At 38.5% G+C, this 23,458-nt stretch overlaps 2 protein-coding genes across 5 annotated transcripts; one reads left to right on the top strand and one right to left on the bottom strand.

Annotated features, from left to right (window-relative positions):
• Window positions 1–1,279: 1,279 nt before the first annotated feature.
• Window positions 1,280–18,253, bottom strand: LOC118264186 (sialidase). 4 transcript variants are annotated; one of them, XM_035576632.2, is made up of 8 exons: window positions 18,064–18,251; window positions 15,498–15,659; window positions 14,645–14,843; window positions 13,699–14,036; window positions 13,038–13,175; window positions 11,486–11,608; window positions 7,985–8,013; window positions 1,397–1,515 (listed from the first exon to the last, which is right to left on the bottom strand). In XM_035576632.2, the coding sequence occupies exons 1-6, from the start codon at window positions 18,078–18,080 to the stop codon at window positions 11,491–11,493; spliced, it is 972 nt and encodes a 323-aa protein (XP_035432525.2). In that variant the 5' UTR covers window positions 18,081–18,251; the 3' UTR covers window positions 1,397–1,515; window positions 7,985–8,013; window positions 11,486–11,490. The 4 variants fall into 4 exon arrangements, with proteins under 4 accessions (XP_035432508.2, XP_035432517.2, XP_035432543.2 ...); XM_035576615.2 differs by lacking the exon at window positions 11,486–11,608 and having other exon boundaries at window positions 1,280–1,515; window positions 18,064–18,249; XM_035576624.2 differs by lacking the exon at window positions 11,486–11,608 and having other exon boundaries at window positions 1,280–1,515; window positions 13,699–14,033; window positions 18,064–18,246.
• On the top strand, window positions 3,425–7,589 carry LOC126912413 (uncharacterized). Its single transcript, XM_050704338.1, has one exon. It carries the CDS (start codon window positions 3,690–3,692, stop codon window positions 7,389–7,391), a length of 3,702 nt encoding a protein of 1,233 aa, XP_050560295.1. The 5' UTR covers window positions 3,425–3,689; the 3' UTR covers window positions 7,392–7,589.
• Window positions 18,254–23,458: the final 5,205 nt, after the last annotated feature.

The following is a 23,458-nucleotide window of genomic DNA, read 5'->3' as shown; positions in this document are numbered from 1 at the left end:
CAAGGAGGCTCTTGTTTATCACAGAATCCAGGTCCAGGTTGGGCGATACATAAAGTATCTAGGCCTAACCTAAGTAAGGTTAATCCTAAAGTAAGGATACCGAACTGTGTCCTTTGAGGCGGCAACTCTCCTGGCTCGCTTTCCGCCGTTGGACATTCTGGCGGATATGGACGCGATGGCCTATGATCAAATCCGCACTGTCGCCGTAATGGCGGTAGGATGCCAGAAGTGGCGTTCGTAAGGCTGAGGCGGCAAGAGAGGCGACACGCGCTTGAGCGGTGACGTGAGTCACCAAAAAAAGGTCGTATCCGATGAAATTTTTGCGATGCGACACCGCAACGCAGTGTTGTGGATTCGGCCAGAGTTGTGACGACCTACGACGTAGTAGGTACGATGTGTTATGCTATACATCTTACGAGTTAACTGTGCAGTTTTAACTGTACATACGCTACATGAACGAAAGTTAGGATTACCTGGATATACATATACCTTATAGGAGAATCTAAGTAGGTACTATCGCTTGGTTCAATCGAATCCACATTGATCTAATCTCCTTTTTTAAAGTCTTCAATTACATAATCACCAGCACGTAATTTGGTTTTTACCTTTTTTTTACATTTTTTCTAATCCCAGCTTGTTCATGTTAGTATCGTTACTAAATTCTGAAGTTACTTTTATTACTTGGCCGAGTTCATCCATTTCTTTGTCGATTTTTGCATAAAGTTTTTATCATCCATATAAATCAAATGGGAGATATTAAGTAATTGTGTACTATAAGTTGGGTTAGAATCCTACGGTTATTAAGTACTTGAAACAGATGGTTCGCCCGCATTGCGTTCGTTTTGTTATTTTTGAAGTTGCGGCCATCGAATCATTTGTACATTTTTAAGAATAGTTTTACGATGCCAAAACACAAGTTTATACGAATTTACGACTTCATATCTAAACATTCTGAGATTTTGGCCTAATTCTACCTACAATTACTGGGCTAAATCCAATTTCAAACCCCACTATTTTCACACTGCCTAATGCCCGTTTCAAGCTTAGGCCACTTTTGTTATAACGGCCTGATATAGTGCTGGGCTCGCTGTTATCGTAGCGGTAAGTTAGTGATTATTAGACACGGAATTTTCGAGAGGTACCTGTTTCAGATTCAGTGATAGAAACTACCTGGATGGCCTCACTACGAGAACTTTCCGAGGTCGCGGTGGAGCATACGACTTTGTCTTTAACATTAAGATATTGTAGTAGAAGGCATAAATTAATAAAAGATTGTGTATCGTATTGTAAATGTGCATTTATTGAGTATAACTTAGCGCGGCCGGGAGCGCGCGCTGCGATGGCTTTGGGGGCTGCGGGGGCTTCGTGGTCTGTGCGGGCTGTGCTGGTTGGTGCGGTCCAGTGCGCGGTTGAGGCGCTCGATGTGGCGCAGCTGGCGCAGCACGAGCCGCACGTGCGAGTCCCGCAGCGCGCGCACTCCGCCCAGCCACTCGTCTGTCTCATGTCCTCCTTCACCTAAGGTTAAAAAAAGGTCAGCAAGGGAGATCATGGTGCCATGATGATGACCATGATGAAAATACGTAATGATACTGAAAGTACTAAGTAAGATGAAACTGAAAGTACGTAAGTTTACCTATCAGACGTGAGCAATAGCAATTGAGAATAGTTAGTCTTTGTTAACGCCGCGAGCCAGCGACGACGCACCGTGCGGGGGCCGGGGAAAGGGATGCCGCGACGCCAGCGCGCTGCATGCGAGCGGCAGCGGCGACACTCGCCGATCGCAACGGCCGAGCGCAGTCGTTTTTTTATTATTTTTCGTTTTCATCAATTATTGTCATATTTTTCGTTTATTCTTCAATACAAAATCACAACCACAAGCAATTCGTTTTATTGACCACAAACATTGGTCCTTCGAGCCGGATTTCGCCAGAAACTTCGGAAGAAAAGTGGTAAAGCACGTGGTTGTGAATAAGGTTTCGAAGTGTATCATTACCGTGTATTCGTTTATAGTGAGTGAGTGTACCAATTATTATTCTTCTCTACATACTCCGGGTGATACTTGTAAGTACTTTCCTTTTGTCTTATAAACAACCATCAACATGGGTCGAGATTCGGAGTTGCGTGAGTTGGTTAGGAAACGAGGTAATCTTCGTGGTAGGCTTACTTTATTTGAAAAATATATAAATTCACTAGATAAAACCAATATATTAGAACAACAGGTCGTCGAAATAAAATTACGTGTGGCTAACACCGAAACGATATTTAGCGACTTCCAGGAAGTTCAAAGTGAGATCGAGGGTTTGAGTGATGAGCCAGAGTTATCAACACAATTAGAGATTCGAGAATCCATTGAATCACAATTCTACAGCAGTATGTCGTTAGCTAAGACGTGTATTTGTAACAAAGGTGACGATAACATCACCAAACCTACGAAAGGTAACACTAACAGCGTCAAATTACCTACCATCACGTTGCCTTCCTTTGACGGTACAATCGAGAATTGGCTAGAATTTCGCGACACGTTTACATCTCTCATTCATAACGCAACGGAAATTACACCTATTCAAAAATATCATTACTTACGTTCTTCATTAAAAGGAAGTGCCTTGCAAGTAATAAAATCATTGGATTTTTGTTCGGATAACTACGCAGTGGCTTGGGAATTACTAACTAATAGATTCGACAACAATAAATTATTAATTAACAATCATGTACAATCGTTGTTTACATTACCTACTATAAGTAAAGAATCACCCGTTCAACTTAGAAAAATAATAGATTCAGTACTTAAAAACTTAAGGTCATTAAAAAACTTAGGCGAGTCCACAGAACACTGGGACACGTTAGTCATCTTTCTAATAACAACTAAACTCGATCCTAACACTTGCCAAAAATGGGAAGATAAAAAGAACACCTTTGAAAAGGACTACAAACCTAAGTTAGATGATATTATTGAATTTTTAAAAAACCGTTCAGACGTCCTTGATATGTTAAAGGCTCAAGGACATAAACAAAATACCGATTCTCCAAAACGATCTATAATTAATTCATCCCAAAGTCAACAAATGCGTAGTTTTGTCGCTAACAAACAGCTGACTCGCGCAAGTACGTCCGCGGCAAAATCATCGCGCGCTTTTAAATGTATTATGTGCGACGGAAGCCACGCGTTGTATTCGTGCATTACATTCCTTAATTTACCTGTCCAGGATAGGCTTACGTTTGTTCAAAATAAAAGGAATGTAATATGCACGAATTGCTTACGTACTGGACATGCATTAGACGATTGTCAGTTTGGTCCATGCAAACAATGTACACAAAAACATAACAGCCTAATTCACATTGATAACACCGCGAGTTGTAACTCACTTCGTTTTCTACCTACGCTAACACACACTGACACGCCAGCTAACAACGCGACGGACAGTGCACATGCGAACACATCTTCTTTAGGTCCAAACTCTATCACTTCTTATCACTCGAAACAAGCCGTGCAGTCTAACACATTAGACCAGGTTCTGCTTTCAACAGCTCTCGTTGAAGTCTGTAATAATAACAATACATACATAGTTGCGCGCGCCCTGCTCGATAGTGGGAGCCAACGATGTTTTGTTACAGAATCGTTATGTAAAAAATTACACTTACCTACTATACAGTCCACTCTCAATATATCGGGGATAGGTAACAGTGTCATGTGTTCAGAACAGTCCTGTGACCTTGTCATACGTTCGAGATTTAACGATTTTAGTAGACGTTTAAATTGTTCCGTTTTACCTAAAATTACGTTTTGTTTACCAAATAGTCGTTTAGATTTCAATTCGTTTCAAATCCCGCAAAACGTTAAACTTGCGGACCCAGACTACTATGTACCCTCTGAAATAGATATTTTGATCGGAGCGGATGTGTTCTGGGATTTATTACAAGTAGGCTTAATTCGTTTACCTACCGGGCCTTACCTACAAAACACGCGTTTAGGGTGGGTTATTTCAGGTACGGTTTTAGGTAATAAAGCATACTCTACTAATAACCAAACTAGTAATAATAATATTATCTACTGTTCATTGTCAACTTCACTCGAAGGTCAGTTGAAACGTTTTTGGGAACTAGAGGAGGTTGACAGTGGCAAGTCGGGTAATAATAATACTTACACCGAAGACGATAGGTTGTGTGAAGATCTATTTACTTCCACCACCATTCGTGATTCTGAAGGTAGATTCGCAGTTCGAATCCCGTTACGTGAATCGACTGACTCGCTTGGCGATTCGTATGAGTCAGCGAAGAATAGGTTTCTTTCCTTAGAAAGAAAGTTAGATCGTGCGCCCGAACTAAAGAGCATGTACTCCGATTTTCTTAAGGAGTACCTAGCATTGGGGCACATGACGCGTATTGATAGATACCTACCACCGTACTACTTCTTACCACATCACTGCGTTCAACGGGAAAGTACCACTACAAAGCTTCGCGTAGTTTTCGACGCCGGCGCACAAACATCGTCAGGAAAGTCGTTGAATGACCTACAGCTGATCGGTCCTCCGTTATTAAACGACTTAGTAGGCATTCTTCTCCGTTTTCGACAATATACTTTCGTTGCATGCGCTGACGTCGAGAAAATGTTCCGACAAGTACTCGTGCAGGCCGAACAACGTCAACTTCAGCTCATTTTATGGCGGGATAGTAAACAAGAGCCGTTAGGTATATATCAGTTGAACACCGTGACCTACGGCACCGCCTCAGCTCCGTACCTCGCGATGAGGTGCTTACGACAGTTAGCGTTCGAATGCGATGACGAACTAGTTTCGTCTAATATATTAAATTCATTTTATTGCGACGATTTGATATTTTCTCATGATAATAAGCAGGAGTTGTTGACGTTGTGTGAAAACATTAACAAGACCTTACTTTCAGGTTGTTTTCCATTACGCAAATGGTCGTTTAATTTTGATGTCAGTCCGTCGGATAGTTTCACAAAATCATTATCACTTGACAAGAATGCGCAATGTAAAACACTAGGTTTGGGTTGGTGTAATAGTAGCGATGAATTGCATTTTAAAACTAATTTAAATATCGATGTTGACGTTTCACAACTAACTAAAAGAAAAATCCTCTCGTTTATATCTCAAATCTATGACCCGCTGGGGTTATTAACGCCAGTTATAATTACTACAAAAATACTTATACAAAAGTTATGGCTTTATAAAATCGGATGGGATGATCCTGTGTCTTCTGATTTGGCGTGTTTATTTAGTAAAATTGTCAGTTCTTTTCAATACTTACCTCAAATACGCGTTCCGCGACACGTTACCACGAAACACGTACAATACCTACAGTTGCATATATTCACCGATGCTTCACAGGACGCGTATGGCGCCTGTGCGTACATTCGTAGCGTTAGTACATCTAATGAACCCGTCGTTAAATTGTTGTGTGCGAAAAGTAAGGTCGCACCTCTGAAGCCGGTAAGCATACCGCGACTCGAGTTGTGTGGCGCGCTAGTAGGCGCGCGTCTTTATAAGAAGATTATTGAATCCATTAATTTAACATTTAATAATACGTATTTTTGGACAGATTCAACTATTGTTTTAGGTTGGTTGCGTACTCACCCTATTGCGTTGAAAACTTTCGTTCAAAATAGAGTAGTCGAAATTAATGACTTGACTTCTGGTTGTACCTGGTCACATGTAAGCGGCGTACTTAACCCAGCTGATATGTTAACTCGCGGGGTAAACTTACCTGAACTAGTCCACAAGGACTTGTGGTGGAACGGTCCCGGGTTCATTCTCGACGGTAACCTAGAGAAATATAACTTACCTGACATACCTAGTGACTTACCTGAGTTGAAACCTGACAAAGTAGTTGGTTTACATGCGTCGTGCAATTCGTTTCCTTTTGACAAATTTTCTTCTTTCGTTCGTATGACACGATGTGTTGCGTATATGTTGCGTTTTATTCACAACACTCGTCATAAAACTAATCACATACAAGGTGCGTTATCAGTCGAGGAATTACGTAGATCTACTATTCTACTCGCGAGACTAAGTCAAATAGATTCATTCCCGGATGAGTATAAGTCCTTATCGATTAAATCGTCAAATATAAAATATTCGCGTAATATGTCGGGACTTAATTTATTTTTCTGTGATGATTTGGTTATTAGAGTGGGAGGTAGGTTGGGTAACTCCGATGAGTTTACCTACGATAAAAAGCACCCTATACTAATCTGTAGTAAACATAAGTTTACTTCGCTTTTGTTTGAGTTCAAGCATAAATACCTACTTCACGCGGGTCCGCAATCGTTGCTCGCTACCATCCGCGAAGAATGGTGGCCACTCGGTGGTAGGAATTTAGCTAGGTCTACAGTTCAAAGGTGTTTGCGTTGCGTTAGAATGAAAGGTAAAACGTTAAGCCCAATAATGGGCAACTTACCGTCTAGCCGGTTAAAACCGGGTTTTCCGTTCTTGATCACGGGCACAGACTATTGCGGTCCTGTTCACATTTTGAACCGTCAAGGCAAGGGTTCGCGGTTAATTAAATGTTATATTTGTATTTTTGTTTGTTTTGCTACTCGAGCGCTCCATCTCGAACTGGTGACAACTCTGACAACTAATGGGTATCTTCTTTGTCTTAAGAGATTTATATCGCGCAGGGGTAAACCTGCTGTCATTTACTCAGATAATGGGAAAAATTATGTAGGTGCTGCCAAAGATTTAGGAGATTTTCTAGCTAACAATTCAGCAACGTTGATGGATAGCATGGCTGGGGATGAAATTTCTTTTAAATTTATTCCTCCCTACTCGCCTCATTTTGGTGGTTTGTGGGAGGCAGGAGTACGGTCCTGCAAGTATCACCTGCGACGCGTTGTAGGTAACAGTAACCTCACGTTTGAGGAATTCTACACGGTATTGGTACAAGTCGAGGCCGTTCTCAACTCGCGTCCGCTGACACCTCTATCAAGCGATCCCAATGACCTGCTGGCATTGACACCGGCACACTTTTTGATTGGTCGTCCACTCACCACACCAATCTGCGAGGACATCACTGACGCTGCCACCTACCGCTTGCCGCGATATGACCGGATCGAACAAATGCGCCAACATTTTTGGCAGAGATGGTCAAAGGAATTCGTTAGTGAACTACAAACTCGCACTAAGTGGCAGAAGAATAAAGGCGATTTGAACGAGAACACACTTGTTCTTATTAAAGAAGAAAACCAGCCCCCACTGAAGTGGCGACTAGGACGAGTGTTGGCGGTACACACCGGTAAAGATGGCGTCTCTCGAGTGGCCAAAATCCGGACAGCTTCGGGGGAAATCTTACGCAGCTTCAGCAAGATCTGCCCACTGCCTGTCGACATCACTCCTACTGAAAACCAAGTTTCCAGGGGGGGAGCATGTTAACGCCGCGAGCCAGCGACGACGCACCGTGCGGGGGCCGGGGGAAAGGGATGCCGCGACGCCAGCGCGCTGCATGCGAGCGGCAGCGGCGACACTCGCCGATCGCAACGGCCGAGCGCAGTCGTGTTTTTTTTATTTTTAGTTTTGATTAATTATTTTGATATTTTTAGTTTATTATTCAATAAAAAATCACAACCACAAGCAATTCGTTTTATTGACCACAAACAGTCTTCTACAAAGTGTTTTTCTTGAAGGGGAAAATCATCCAATGACAGGGCAAGGCAAGAGGGAGTTTCAGACTCTTACTGACTAAAAACCACCCCGTTCCTATTCCTGGTGGTCGAGCCGGTAATCCAGCTACGTAGTACGCAGCTCCGGTCTACGAAGTGTTGGATCTCCTACAATATACTACGGGATAGCTTCATGCCTATTGATAGCTGTCGCAAAAGCGAATTAATATTGACTTAGATATTTTCACACTTTAACGTTGACGTTGCAGGGCGTTCCTAACAAGTTGTAGCGTTACATAAACAAACGTCAGAGTTGACCTCTCAGATTGTGCCAACTATAGTTGTTTTTAGACTTGAAAGCCTTACCTTTTTGGCAGCTATTCGACGAAACGTTTCTGCGAACAATAATCACCAATTACATAATATATCGCTCACCCAGTAATATATTGGCACATCTGCAAAAAATGAGAAATTGACTATATATGGTTTACTTGTTTAAAAGTGCATATTAATCTATTTATTTCCATATTCATCGAGAGAGGTCGTAAGTGTCATTATATCATTATTGTAGTTTCCCTCCTCACGCACGTAAAACAACGGTTTATTGGTCAGTAAACTAAAAACTAAACAAGTCAGGGAAGCTATAAAAACCGTAAATGTGCCAATATATTACTAGCTTCCGCCCGCGACTCCGTCCGCGCGGATGTCGGTCTTCGCGTGGAAGTTTTATTTCTCCATTTTGAGTAACTCTGACAATGACATCTTATAAATATTAGCTATTGGACCCAAATACGGCGAGGCCCATAATAATTAAGGAGATCCCTCTATTGAGCTACTGCTGTTGAGCTCGCGTTCTGTAGAATAAAACTGAAAAATAAAGATTTTTTTCTACGTATTTTTCCTGGATAAAAAGTATCCTATTTTATGCCCAGGATAATAAGGTATAATTATATCAAGTTTAATCGAAATCGAACCGTTAGTTTTCGAATCGTTAGTTAGTTTTCACGTGATGCCTGAACATACAGACAGACAAAAAAAAACACATATTTGGTTTTGGTATCGATCCAGTAACACCCCCTGCTATTTATTCTTTCAATATTTTCAATGTACAGAATTGATGATTCAGTTTTATAAATCTATACTTATAATAAATCTGTAGAGAGGTCAATTCTGTACATTAAATATATTTCCAAAATAACTATCAGCGGGTGATCAGTGATCGATACTGACGCCAAAAATGCAATCAGAAAAATTTATGTCTGTCTGTCTGTCTGTCTGTCTGTCTGTCTGTCTGTCTGTCTGTCTGTATGTTCTTTATAGAAATAAAAACCACTCGACAGATTTTAACGAAACTTGGTACAATTGTTCTTCATACTCCTGGGCAGGTTATAGTATACTTTTCATCACGCTACGATCAATAGGAGCAGAGCAGTGAAGGGAAATGTTGGGAAATCAGGAGAACTTACACCATTTCTTAAGCTTCCGTCGCGTATGCAGCCTTAATGGTTAAAGCTACACAAAAATAATGTATGACGGAAATGTTCTCCTTAAAATTGTTTAAAAAATATTCTACGACAGCAAATGTCTATCTCTTATGGTTGACTCACAATAACACGTATAACTCCCGATAGCTTAGCAGTTCGGAGCTTTCTGATTATATTTGTCTACTCTTACGTTTCTAACACTCATTCATTCATTCATATTATAATAAATCTGTAGAAGGGTCAATTCTATACATTGAAAATATTGAACTGTTACTGGATCGATAGCAAACCCAAATATGAGATTAAACATGTTTTTGTCTATCTGTCTGTATGTTCAGTCATCACATGGTAGGATCAAACGGTTCGATTTCGATGAAACTTGGAATAATTATGCCTTACCTTAATTATATCCTGGACATAAAATAGGATACTTTTTATCCAGGAAAAATACGTAGAAAAAAATCTTTATTTTTCAGTTTCATTCTACAGAACGCGAGCTCAACAGCAGTAGGTCAATAGAGGGATCTCCTTAATTATATATATCCTTATTATGGGCCAATAGATATTTATAAGATGTCATTGTCAGAGTTACTTAAAATGGAGAAATAAAACTTCTACGCGAAGACCGACATCCGCGCGGACGGAGGCGCAGGCGGAAGCTAGTACAGAATAAATCTGTATTTATTCTAATATGAATGAATGAATGTGTTATAAACGTAAGAGTAGACAAATATAATCAGAAAGCTCCGAACTGCTAAGCTATCGGGAGTTATACGTGTTATTGTGAGTCAACCATAAGAGATAGACATTTGCTGTCGTGGAATATTTTTTAAACAATTTTAAGGAGAACATTTCCGTGATACATTATTTCTGTGTAGCTTTAACCATTAAGGCTGCACACGCGACGGAAACTTAAAAATTGAGTAAGTTCTCCTGTTTTCCCAACATTTCCCTTCACTGCTCTGCTCCTATTGATCGTAGCGTGATGAAAAGTATACTATAACCTGCCCAGGAGTATGAAGAACAATTGTACCAAGTTTCGTTGAAATCTGTCGAGTGGTTTTTATTTCTATAAAGAACATACAGACAGACAGACAGACAAAAAATTTTCTGATTGCATTTTTGGCGTCAGTATCGATCACTAATCACCCGCTAATAGTTATTTTGGAAATATATTTCATGTACAGAATTGACCTCTCTACAGATTTATTATAAGTATAGATTGTTGGTGTTAAACATTGCCTGCTTCTTTTGCCATAATAGTTTTTTACATGCGGTATTACAAGTTTTCGTTGAGCAGCATTCCTAGTTTTATATTTATGATTTACAGCTTCTTTGTATTTATCTATATTGTATTGTTCTACAGCTATTAAATATTCTACTTTTTCATGCACTGGTATTATCTTTCGGAACTTTAGTAATTCGTCGTAATTCTGTTTATATTTTAATTTAACCTTTTTGCTAACAAGATGCTTACACAATCTAATCTGTGGTTGTTTAATTAAGTCTAATTGTGTTTTAAATGTAAGCCCATAACTACTCAAGCCATAACTAATTAGTGAGTCGACAAGTGCGAAATACAATACATACAGTAAATGTAACAGTATTTATGGCCAGACTAAGTACATTATATTTTTAGTGCCAATACCTAATGGAGTAAGTAAATATTCCATGTGATAAATGAAATCTTCAGAGAAAAGCTAAATATATACAATGTGATAGGGGTGGGACTTCTAACCCGTTAAGGCTGAGTACTACATCTAATTTTATCGACAAAAAAATAATATAGGGGGTTGAAACCCCAATTGAAAATATTGAAACATAGCGATTTTTTCGGTAAAAATAATTCAGAAATGATTTTTTTTCTCACCAAAACATTATCAAGCTATGAAAAGAGTAATGAATTAGTTAGCTAAGATTATTAGCTACCATTTGTCGTTTTTTTTTTGTTTCTACGACGCATACAACCTTTGATATCACATAAAGTAAAAAAAATATTAAAATAGCCATAATTTTTAGGGGGAGGGGGTTCAACTCCCATATTTCTTTTTTGTCGATATTAGATGTACTCAGCCTTAACTTATCTCCAAAACTGTTCACGAACGCACTGGAGGACGTTTTTAAGCTCTTGGACTGGAGCGGACGCGGCATCAACATTAATGGCAAATACATCACTCATCTCCGTTTCGCCGATGACATAGTCGTAATGGCAGAGTCGCTGGAAGAGCTGAATACCATGCTCAGCGACCTCAATACCGTTTCCCAACAGGTGGGCCTTAAAATGAACATGGACAAGACGAAAATCATGTCAAATGTCCATGTTGCACCTATACCGGTTATCGTTGGGAACGATATACTCGAAGTTGTAGACCACTACACATACCTGGGTCAGATCATCCAGCTAGGTAGGTCCAACTTCGAGAAAGAGGTCGCCCGAAGAATCCAACTCGGATGGGCAGCGTTTGGGAAGTTACATGAAGTCTTCTCATCAAAAATCCCGCAGTGTCTGAAGACAAGGATGTACAACCAGTGTGTGTTGCCGGTGATGACTTACAGTACCGAGACATCGTCCCTAACTGCTGGCTTTTTAGAAAAGTTCAGAGTCGCCCAGCGTGCGATGGAGAGAGCTATGCTCGGAGTATCTTTGCGCGACAAAATCCGAAATATGGAAATTCGCCAAAGAACAAGAGTTACAGACATAGCTCTCAAAATATGCAGGCTGAAGTGGCAATGGGCAGGCCACGTCGCTCGGAGGACTGATGGCCGCTGGGCCAGGAAGGTGACTGAGTGGCGACCGCGGACCGGAAGACGCAGCGTGGGCAGACCTCCCACTAGGTGGACCGACGACATCGTCAGAGTGGCGGGGAGCCAGTGGATGCAGGTGGCGGCTTGTCGTTCTACGTGGAGGACCAAGGGGGAGGCCTTTGTTCAGCAGTGGACGTCTCTCGGCTGATGATGATGATGATGATGAGCCTTAACGGGTTAGAAGTCTCACCCCTATCACATTGTATAAACTTGAACCTAAGTTTGATAAAAAGTAGACCTTATTATCTTTTGCATAAACTTAACTTTCGTTTGTTGTTTTAGAAAAACATGTCTCTAATGTTGAATCACTATTTTTATTAATGCAGCTCAAAGTAACGTGTTTGTATTTTTTTTCAAAATCTACATTTGGCAGTAAAAAAACGAAATTAAAAGTGTTTTCTTAATTTTCGATAAATATTTGCAGTTACGATTATAAGTATTTTATTAATTAATAACTTTACATACGAAAGATAATTTATTAAATTACTTTTAAAATGAAAGTAACTGTTGTAAAATTAGTCGTTTTATAAAAGATACAGAGGGCTCTTGAAGACCAGCGCTGTTTACATGTTAGAAACATTTGAAAAGTGTATGTCCACTACACATACACTTTTCAAATGCTTTTGCACCGCGCCTATTAACAATACAATTAAAAAAAAAACTGCCTCGTTAGCCGAGTGGTTGCAAGTGCGACTGCCGGCCAAGGGGTCTCGGGTTCGATTCCCGGGTCGGGCGATGTATTACTGGACTTTTTTCGGTTTTTCGAAAATTTCTCAGTGGTAGCACGGAGTCTGGAAATGTGCCCGGTATATGGCAATAGGCTCACCACCTATTACATGGGACTTACAACATAAATTGTGAAATGTGGGTGTACATTGGCAATATGTGCCATAATGTGCGTGGGCGTGACGTTATAAAAAAACCCTATTAAAAAGAAGTTTTTACTTTCTACTATAAGGTGCTCCCACACAGCACTTATATAACGTTAGAGACAGACTGTTATAACTTAACATTTGTGTGTAAACAAATTATAACAGTGGTTGTAGAGTATGTTACATGCTATTATAAATGTTACACAATGTTGTATAACGTTATATAACTGCTGTGTGGGAGCACCTATAAACAGTTACTTGATAGTTGTCCGAGCTTGCGTGGCCGCGTGTCTTGGCCGTCGCCGCTGCCGCTGGCGTGGCTCGTGGTCTCCGCTGTTGGCGCTGCAGGTGCTGTCTGTGCTGAGCTCCCTCGGCAACGTCTGAGGTAGCAGACTCCTGTGCCAATTAAAGAGACGGTCAATTTCTTTTATCTTTATATTATATAACAGAAATACATTTTAATAAACGAATTAAACAGATAATAGTATTCTTAAAGTTCATAAATGTAGCATATGAGTAACGTAGTAATGAATTAATATTATAAATTCGATATTTTTTTTATTCGAGTGAGACGTTCCAGGACGTTCATAACAAGTAATAGTGGTACATAGACTGACAAATGTCAGAGTTGACCTCTTATTTTGTGACGAAGATAATCTTGTTAAATACAATATAAAATCTAATTTTTCCCACAACTACTTACCTTCATACGTATACCAAATGAAAATGATTGATAGAATAGAGCTCATTAAAAAAAATTGCCCCACATTATGGGTGCATGCACATGACACCCAGACCCGAAACAACAATTTGTGGATCACACAAAGAGTTGCTCCGTGTGGGTATAGAACTCGCTACACGTTGCATGGTTAACTGTAAGAAATGCCAGCACCCTGGTTTATACAATATGTGTGCTCACCTGTTCAGGCGGCGTGTGCGCTGTGCCTCAACAGAGTACACGTGCGTATCGGGGCCCGCGTAAGATGCGTGCGCCGGGGGCGTCGCCGGCGTTGTTAGCATTGCGGGCGTTGGGGACGTAGCGGGGGTCGCGGGCGTAGCAGGCGTAGCGGATGTCGCGGGCGTAGCAGGCGTAGCGGGTGTCGCGGGCGTAGCAGGCGTAGCGGATGTCGCGGGCGTAGCAGGCGTCGCGGGAGTCGCCGGAGTCGCTGTCGTCCCAGGCGACTTTATCGGTGACGGTGGTAATATCGATATTAGCTCGCAAAGGACGCCTTGCACCACATTTCTGCACCGTATCTGCTTTATAGACACCTCATTATTTACATTACTACTTGTGCTTTTTTTATTATTATTTATATAGCGTGTCTCGTAAACAGCAGGCATAAATGCACGTCTAGAAATTCAAATTATACTTAATTTTGTGTATTTTATTTATTCACTAGCTGTTGCTCACGACTGTGTCCATGTATAATGATTGTGGCTTTTGGCAGACTTTGGGCTTTTTTACTTATATCCTTTTCTAAGGTATTTTTAATACCTTCGCACCTTTTCCACATTTCAAACTATCGCTGTATCAAAACAGGCTGTAAATCCTGGTCCTAATAGATTTCATAGAATCTCTGGCATCATCCTTCCATTGAACCAATTATATCCAATATTTTACAAGATAGAGCGCCCCAAGATTTTAATGCATAGTTCCCGTTCTCTCTGGATTCCTGGAATAAATATTATCCTATCCTTACCTGGATCCCAAAACTATCCTTATATCAAACACTCAAATAGATTAAGTGGTATAGTTAATAAAGAACCCCAGGTTAGTTTATCCCATTAGGTGTAGTTTTTAAACGCAAGTGTAATATACGAATACGAGTAATTGACGCAGTGCAAATAATATTTTCAATATTAACATTATTCAGATGCGTAGCGAGGTCAGCAGTATGCGATGGCGGTGAGGAGGTGGACAGGCGCGGCGGCAGCGCGGGAAGGTTGAGAGGTGCAGACACCGGCACCAGTTGCACAGGAACCGCTGGCGGCCGCATGGAGAAGTACGCCGACAACCGCGCCAGGCTACCACACGCCACTCCGTCTCCCATACCCACGGGTCTTCTGTATACAGGTATTACTCACTAGAACTACATAATCATATTAGCAACAAACCGTCAAGAATTATGAAACTACCAGCTGCATTAGATCACATACGACTCTCTGCTTGAGAATCACCAATTTGTAAGAGAAACGTCTCGCTAAAGCAGCAATTATTGTGTTTCTGAGGTTATCCTTACAATCCTTACTGACAATTATACATATTATAATGTCACATTTTTTTGGATGTTTCAGATATTTGTCACCTAAACCAATGTTCACTATTTCCTATCGACAATGTGGTCGTAGGACCCGTTCAGGCAGATCTGCCGGGCATATCTACGGGTGTACGGCTAGCTAGTCGCCGAGGACAGATCAGATCTGACAGGCATCTACCTGGCAAATGGCCTGACAAATCTACCTGGCTGTGCGTGTATATTTAGCGTATGGCTAGCTTAAAAACACTATGGATCTTTGCGTCTCCAAATATTCTAATCAATGCCTCACAATTTGCCGCTGGTAAGGGCTTCAAAGAAGTAAACTTTTTAAAAAGGCAAGCTGCCGTCTGTATTAGGCCCTCGGTTACATTCTTATTCTTATTGTGATTATGTTTTTTTAGTCGTTATTCGTTTATAATTTATGATGTAATGAGTAAATTATTTTTCTTTCTTTGTTTACCTATCATAGGCAATGCAGCAGAGCGGTTCGCAGGTTGGAAGTTGGTCCCCGGACAGCGTTGGCCGATCCAACATCACTGGGCAGGTAGGCGCTCGCCCTGACGCCGGCCGACCAAGACCGGACCGAGAGCGCAGGCGCAAGTATTCCTCCGCTACTCCTGCCCTATTACATGATATATATTATGCATTAATGGCTCGTACAAAGTATCAATCCTATGGTTAATATAAATACTTAAATACAAATCTTACTCGCCGCCCGACCAGAACCAGATCCGTGCGTACGGCGCGTCACGTTCCGCATGCGCAAAGAGCCATCAAACTACCACAGGTGGGGCCCAGTAGGGCTGATGCCGGCTCGGAGCTGCCGACTGCCTAGCGGTTTACTCGGACTCCAGTTCGAAAAGCAAGAGTAGGAACGCGGTGACTTTTTATCAGTAAGAGTCTAACAACTACCCTCTCGCCTCAACCAAGACGTGAGAAGTCATTGTTCCTCTTAAAAAACCGGCCAAGTGCGAGTCGGACTCGCTCATGAAGGGTTCCGTAACAGCAAGTAGATGACATAATATAAAAGTTGTAAAATAACTTGGTTTTACATAATGTTTGTATAAACGACAAAGTTATATTTGCAGTTTTTGAAAATGTTTTATTTCTTAAAACCTAATAATGATAATTCGTTCAAACCAATTTTTGTTGTTAGTTTCCATTGAAATCTACAGCATATATTTTTTTCAGTTTCCTCACTCTCTTATTTTAAAAGTTAGAGGGGGGGGGGGGACACATTTTTCCACTTTGGAAGCGTCTAACTTTCAAACGATTGATTTTGACGAAAAGTGGTTTTAGGAACCTTAATGTCTTTTTTAAAGACCTATCCATAGACACCCATCACGGGATATGTAAGAAAAAAATTTTTTTTTAATCAGTTCCATGTATGGAGTTTAATTTTTAAATTTATTAATTTTTATTCAAAATTCTAATAGCGGTTACCGAAATACACCATCTTACAAAGTTTCAACTATGTAGGCCCAACAGTTTCGGAAATAAATGGCTGTGACATACGGACGGACGGACGGACGGACGGACGGACGGACGGACGGACGGACGGACGGACGGACGGACGGACGGACGGACGGACGGACGGACGGACGGACGGACGGACAGACGGACAGACGGACAGACAGACAGACAGATAGACATGACGAATCTATAAGGGTTCCGTTTTTTGCCATTTGGCTACGGAACCCTAAAAACGAATAAAGGGACCCCATCCGTCCAGTAAAGCCTCTGGATATGTCAGTTTTCAAACACTACGCCGTCAGATCCGGTTTCTAAAATTGCTCTTGCTGTCTCTAATATTCCATCGTCAAGCATATTCTTGGTGCACTTGGTATCCACCCCTAGGGAATTTCTGGGAGTAGGTTTAATCGTCACTACTCCACATTGAACGGACTCCCTCTCGTCTACAGATACAATAATCCTGCAGTTGTATTATGAGTAGTCATACTACGACTTATAGGGGTTCCTCTCAGTACTCTCAATGTGTTGTTATCGTATGACTGCTTCTGCTGCTTCGAGTCTATCGTTCAGTATCACCTCGTTACCCTGCAGGTAAGTCTGCAGGATGGCTTCGCAATTCTGCAAGTTGACCTGCTTAGTTGCTACTATTACTGCGATAAACTTGAGAAAAGCATTTAAGAGATGGGGGTGGTGGCTTGTGAATAAGCTTCGGCGGACAAACGTGGCCCATAGCTGCACTATTTGGTGATGACTTGAAATGAGAAGACTGTATTGGAGCGGCAAAGTCCCCCGATCTTGAGTGTATTTGGATACATTTTTCCTGAAAGGTGACGCGATGAGTCCGGTTATTGAGCTTGAGCTTGATCTGTTGTTATTTTCCACATTCTGCTGATTTTTGTTTTTATTTTCTCATTCGGTGTTTCGCTGTTGTTGTTGCAGAGCGCTTTGTTGCAAATATCTTTGCTGTCCTGAGCCCCTTGAAGAATCCAGAATCCACCCTTGGCGGGCGCTGAACTGACCTTTTGAGGAAACTCAAGTCCTCACTCCTCTTCTCATACACGTTGGCTTCATGATGTTCTGAAGTTCTGATATAGCCTAAAAGTGTGAGACAGCCATACATCGGCACGTATGGGCAGGCTCAACCGGAGTGATACCACGGCCTTACAGAAAATCGATGTGAAACACCACTGTGTAAGTGAGGTTACCAACGGTCGAAATTCACCTCTTCCCAATACCCGTTTGCCCGTTTCCCAAACGATCCTTAAATTCCTTACCCCAAAAAGCCGACAACGCACTTGTAACACCTCTGGTGTCCATTGACAGCGCTGATAGCTTACTATCAGGTGATCGGTTTGCTCGTCTACCGGCTTATATCATAAAAAAGTATTATTGCTAATTAAACGATTGTATAATGTGCATTCCAGCAGTGTATCGAGGCAAATCTGAGACTCGAGATGTTTAATTTGGTAAATGCACCGGTCACCTATAGGTAGGCACTCTAACATACTAATTTATAGGTAAGTGAAAGAAAAGGTGGCGTGTGCAGTACTTACAGGACGTCGGCCGACATCTTTGCGCTGCGATGTGGACCTAACGTGTGCTTTCAACATCGGAACTATTCCTTACATTTGCAAAATTTTTCTTAACCTACAAATTCGGAAAAATCAAACTATTGTTTGAAAGATGACTGTTGATCAATTTAATTTTTAGGGTTGAACCTTCTCCTGTACTTATTATACTCTTTGGTTGAACCACAAAGACAACTAAAAAGGAATATAATGTCTATTGAATCTGTTCTAAAGAGTATAACGGTCAATTTCAAAAACCTATCTGTAAATTTTGACAATGCCAGATCCTGCCCCACTTAATTTCATCAATGTACAAGAAATAATGTAAATTAATCAAAATTATGCAATGAAAATAAGTCCCTTGGTTACTTAATTATTATTCTGATAAACTTGCGGATAAAAATTAGGAAATAAAATGAATTTAAAAAACCCAAGGCCTATTTCCTGTATTTATCGCGACCATCTGCGTTTCTTAGTACGCTTGCACAAGGAAAAAAACGAGTCATTCAATAAAAAAAAGATTTATTAATGTAATGTGTAGGGATTTTAATATGAATTTGGTTTTAATACATACTATTAGTTAATTTTTTTTTTATAATATATATGTTTTGGGAGGTCTCTCCTTCTCGGGTTTGACCCGATAATAAATATTATTATAATGAATGCATATTCTAATTAATATTTCGTATTTGAACGTTAGTGATTAGATGTAACGAAACATCATTGGCGTGCTTGCGTCAGTTATGTCCAAAAAGTCATTATTTGACATTCGCTCTATCTGTTCTGTTTACATTGTTGTTTCGTTATGACTATGAATTAAAAGTAGGATTACTAAAGGTGATATTGGTGATAACATACCTGCCTTTCATAACTAAACACCCTATGATAGCATAGTAATAATATAAAGCACTTAATTTAATTATTTCTACTATTATAACTGTAATTAACCTAAACTGGTACCTAACCTAAATATAATATTTTGTTCTTAGATTTATATAGAAACCGCAAGGTCTAAAGGCTTTTAATCTTGTTTTTAGTTATCACTAATAGAGCAGCAATAGAATGCTACATTTGGCATGCCTGTACACTATATTTTTTTGGTGGTTCAAAGCTCTATAGAGAATTTGGCATTGTCAATTTATTATTTTATTTAGAACTAGCTTTTGCCCGCGACTTCGTTCGCGTGGAATAGTGACTTCCGGCAAATTTTTGGTTTTAACCACATAGTTCCCATAGCTATAGGCTGATGATGATGAGTTCCCGATCTCGCGGGATCTTTTCAAAAATGAGATGTGGAAGATATTCCAGGGAACTCTTCAAAAATCAACATAATGAGCTCTGCGTTTGATTTTAATAGATGTATACTCACTTAGGGCATTGAAAAAATAGTTTAAAAACGGACTTTAACTAAAGAAATATTATAATCTTTCCGAACTTAAGATGAAAACTAACTTAAAACTAAAGAAAGCTACGAATTACGAATTTATAACAATTAAAAAAGAAATTATATTAGAACCTATTTTTTTTTTTTTTTTTTGTATCGCGATGGAAATCCTCATGGACTTCCCACGCCGTGGGGACGACGGGGGGGTGTGCCGGACTCTTACCGGCTAAAACCACCGCGGTGTTCCTCCACTGCCTGTTGCCGTGATCCGGGCTGCCCTCACGGATTCACCGCACCCGGCAGGCTTCGACCTACCGCTACGTTTGCGGCAGATCCCGCCACGATATTAGAACCTATCCTTTATGCTATAATAACCAAGCTTAAACTAAATAATTTAAAAGAAACGACTTAAATCTAATCTAATTAATTTATAAATTAGACTTACAATTTTATTAAAAAAACTAACTACAGTAACTACTAATAATCGATATCAAACTAAACCTACGTTAAAAAGTTAAACCAGAAAACCAGGAAAACCCAACAAATAAACTTATTAATTGACAAATACAACGAAACCAATTTAGAATATACGAAACAGCAGGACCACTATAGACAAATAATCATACGACTGATAATACACATTTTCTACAATAGTACCGAAGCGCTCGGCCGATACCCAACCAAATAATTGTAACAAAACCATAGCGCAATCTATTTCGATCCCAACGCCATCTATCGAGGATAAAGACAACTTGGATTATTTATTTATACTCCGTTCGGGCATTTTCTTTGTACTAAAAGTTTAATTATATTGATATAATTTTTTTCATACCTTTTTACTATTTGTTAACTTTTTTCGATGAATTAAAACAATAACATGAACCGAAGTCGTGTAACGATCGACATAGAATTATCTATACTCCGTTAGAGCGTTTTCTTTGTACTAAAAGTTGTATTATGTTATATTTTTCATTGCTTTTTACTATTTTGTAAAAACAAATTTCCAATGACTTAAAACAATAACATGAACTGAACAATTGTAATTACACCATTGCGCGATCAACGCCATCTATCTACGGAGTATAGGAACAGCCCGACATTGTTCAATTCCGTACTATAAGTACGAAATTGAACTTGAAAAATTTATTTTTTATTTTATTTTTATTTTATTTTTATTTTATTTTTATTTTATTTTTATTTTATTTTTATTTTATTTTTATTTTATTTTTATTTTATTTTTATTTTATTTTTATTTTATTTTTATTTTATTTTTATTTTATTTTTATTTTATTTTTAATTTATTTTTATTTTATTTTTATTTTATTTTTATTTTATTTTTATTTTATTTTTATTTTATTTTTATTTTATTTTTATTTTATTTTTATTTTATTTTTATTTTATTTTATTTTATTTTATTTTATTTTATTTTTATTTTTATTTTATTTTTATTTTATTTTTATTTTATTTTTATTTTATTTTTATTTTATTTTTATTTTATTTTTATTTTATTTTTATTTTATTTTTATTTTATTTTTATTTTATTTTTATTTTGTTTTTATTTTATTTTTATTTTATTTTTATTTTTATTTTTATTTTTATTTTTATTTTATTTTATTTTATTTTATTTTATTTTATTTTATTTTATTTTATTTTTATTTTTATTTTATTTTTATTTTATTTTTATTTTATTTTTATTTTATTTTTATTTTATTTTTATTTTATTTTTATTTTATTTTTATTTTATTTTAATTTTATTTTTTGATTTTTGAAATAAAAATATATCTATGTCCTTTCAAGGTTCTAAACTATATCTGTACCAAATTTCAACCAAATCCGTCAAATAGTTGCGGAGATTAATGGTATAAGCATAGAATGTTCGACGTGATTCTTTAATTTGACATAACTTTTTTATTTATGAACCGATTGACATGAAACAAACACTAAATGTAAATTTAAGCATCCCACAATATATTCGTGAAAACCGCATCCAACTCGGATCAGCCGTTTCTGAGATTAGCGCGCACAGACGAACAGACAAACAGACAAACAGACAAACAGACAAACAGACAAACAGACAAACAGACAAACAGACAAACAGACAAACAGACAAAAAAAAGTTAATTACATTTTTGGGTTCGACATCGACATAACAATAACCCCTGCTATTTTTTTTATTTTTATTTTCAATGTACAGACAGCACTTTTCTACGATTTTATTATATGTATATAGATTTTGACACCATTTTATATGGAGCCTATGTCAAAATTGTATCTCTATAAGTCACCTAGGTACTGAAATTGACCGTAAAAATCGTAGGGTCAATCTGTTGCAAAATCATACCAAAGAGTATGTAAACCTATATTTATATTCTTTGATGACCTATCTACTCCTTGATAAGTACACTTTACACAACTTGCACATGTGTGTGAACTGAGGGACACTACCATACCTTAGTTACTAATTTCTTTTAGCGTTCATAAGTTGCGTTTGGCCACCAACCCTCTTTCTGAGTTAAACGGCAAACTTTAATTTTCCTCTATACTTATTATACCTACTTTTTGCCAAAGATTATAATAAGTAGCCTACACTATCATTAGGTTTTGTTCTTTAGGTCCCTCCCTTTAAACGTATTTATTTGTACATACATACATTTTCTGGTTTTGGTTCTAATTACTTTTTAACCGACTTCAAAAAAAAGGAGGAGGTTCTCAATTCGACCGTATATATGTTTTTTTTTAATGTTTGTTCGCGGATAACTTTGTCGATTATGAACCGATTTTGATGATTCTTAATTGGTAGGTCTTATACCAGAGGTGGTCCCATTAAAATTTTATCAAAATTGATTCAGCACTTTTTGAGATAATCAACAAAAACAAATATCGACACAAACATTTACTATTTCTGTTCGCGAATAACTGTGGCGTTTATGAACTGATTTGGATGATTATTGTTGTATTTCGTAGGTCTTACATCAGACGTTGTTACATTAAAATTTTATCGAAATTGGTTCAGCACTTTTTGAGATAATTAACAAAAACAAATATCAATACAAACATTTTATTATGTCTATTCGCGGATAGCTGTGTCGTTTATGAACCGATTTTGATGATTCTTTTTGTATTTAGTAGGTCTTACATCAAACGTTGTCCCATTTAAATTTTACCGAAATTGATTCAGCACTTTTGGAGATAACTAACAAAAACTTTTTTTTTATGTATGTTAATCGATATCTCCGGCAGTTATAGACCGATTTGAGAAATTCTTTTTGTGTTTGAAAGAGTACGATGTCAGTGTGGTCCCATATAATTTTTTTAAAGTCTGACCATAAATGTGGTTGATAATCCAGGGAACTCCTCAAAAATGAACAGAATATGCTCTGCGTTTGAGTTTAAGTGATGTATATTAACTTATCTTTCTGAGAAACCATAAAATTCAGGACAGATAGTAGCACATCTGGTATAGAATGATGGGTAGCTTGATGTGCTGTCTGATTTACATGTGTATGTAGGTACCTAATCTGTTTGTGTTTGACAAATGCATATCTCTGGCAGTTATAGTCCGATTTGAGAAATTCCTCTTGTGTTTGAAAGAGTACGATGTCAGTGTGGTTCCATATAATGGTTTTTAAAGTCTGACCATAAATGTGGAAGATAATCCAGGGAACTCCTTAAAAATGAACAGAATGAGCTCTGCGTTTACGTTGAAGTGATGCATACTAGCTTATCTTTCTCAGTAGCCATAAAATTCAGGACAGATAGTAGCATATCTGGTATAGAATGATGGGTAGCTTGATGTGCTGTCTGAGTTACATGACTGTATACCTATGTGGGTATCTAATCTGTTTGTGTGTTTGACAACTGACTATGTATGTAGCTTATGAACAGGTTACTGTTAGCTGTCGGCTCAGCAGATCATAAGTAAGTGTATCAGGTTAATATGCATTTGAAAATAATATAATTATGCGTCAATATGGATAGATATTAATATTATTCATT

The sequence above is a fragment of the Spodoptera frugiperda genome, chromosome 25, assembly GCF_023101765.2.
Source record: "Spodoptera frugiperda isolate SF20-4 chromosome 25, AGI-APGP_CSIRO_Sfru_2.0, whole genome shotgun sequence".
NCBI classification, from domain to species: Eukaryota; Metazoa; Arthropoda; class Insecta; order Lepidoptera; family Noctuidae; genus Spodoptera; species Spodoptera frugiperda.
Note: the sequence above shows the minus strand (reverse complement) of the source record. Positions and strands in the feature narration are given on the sequence as shown.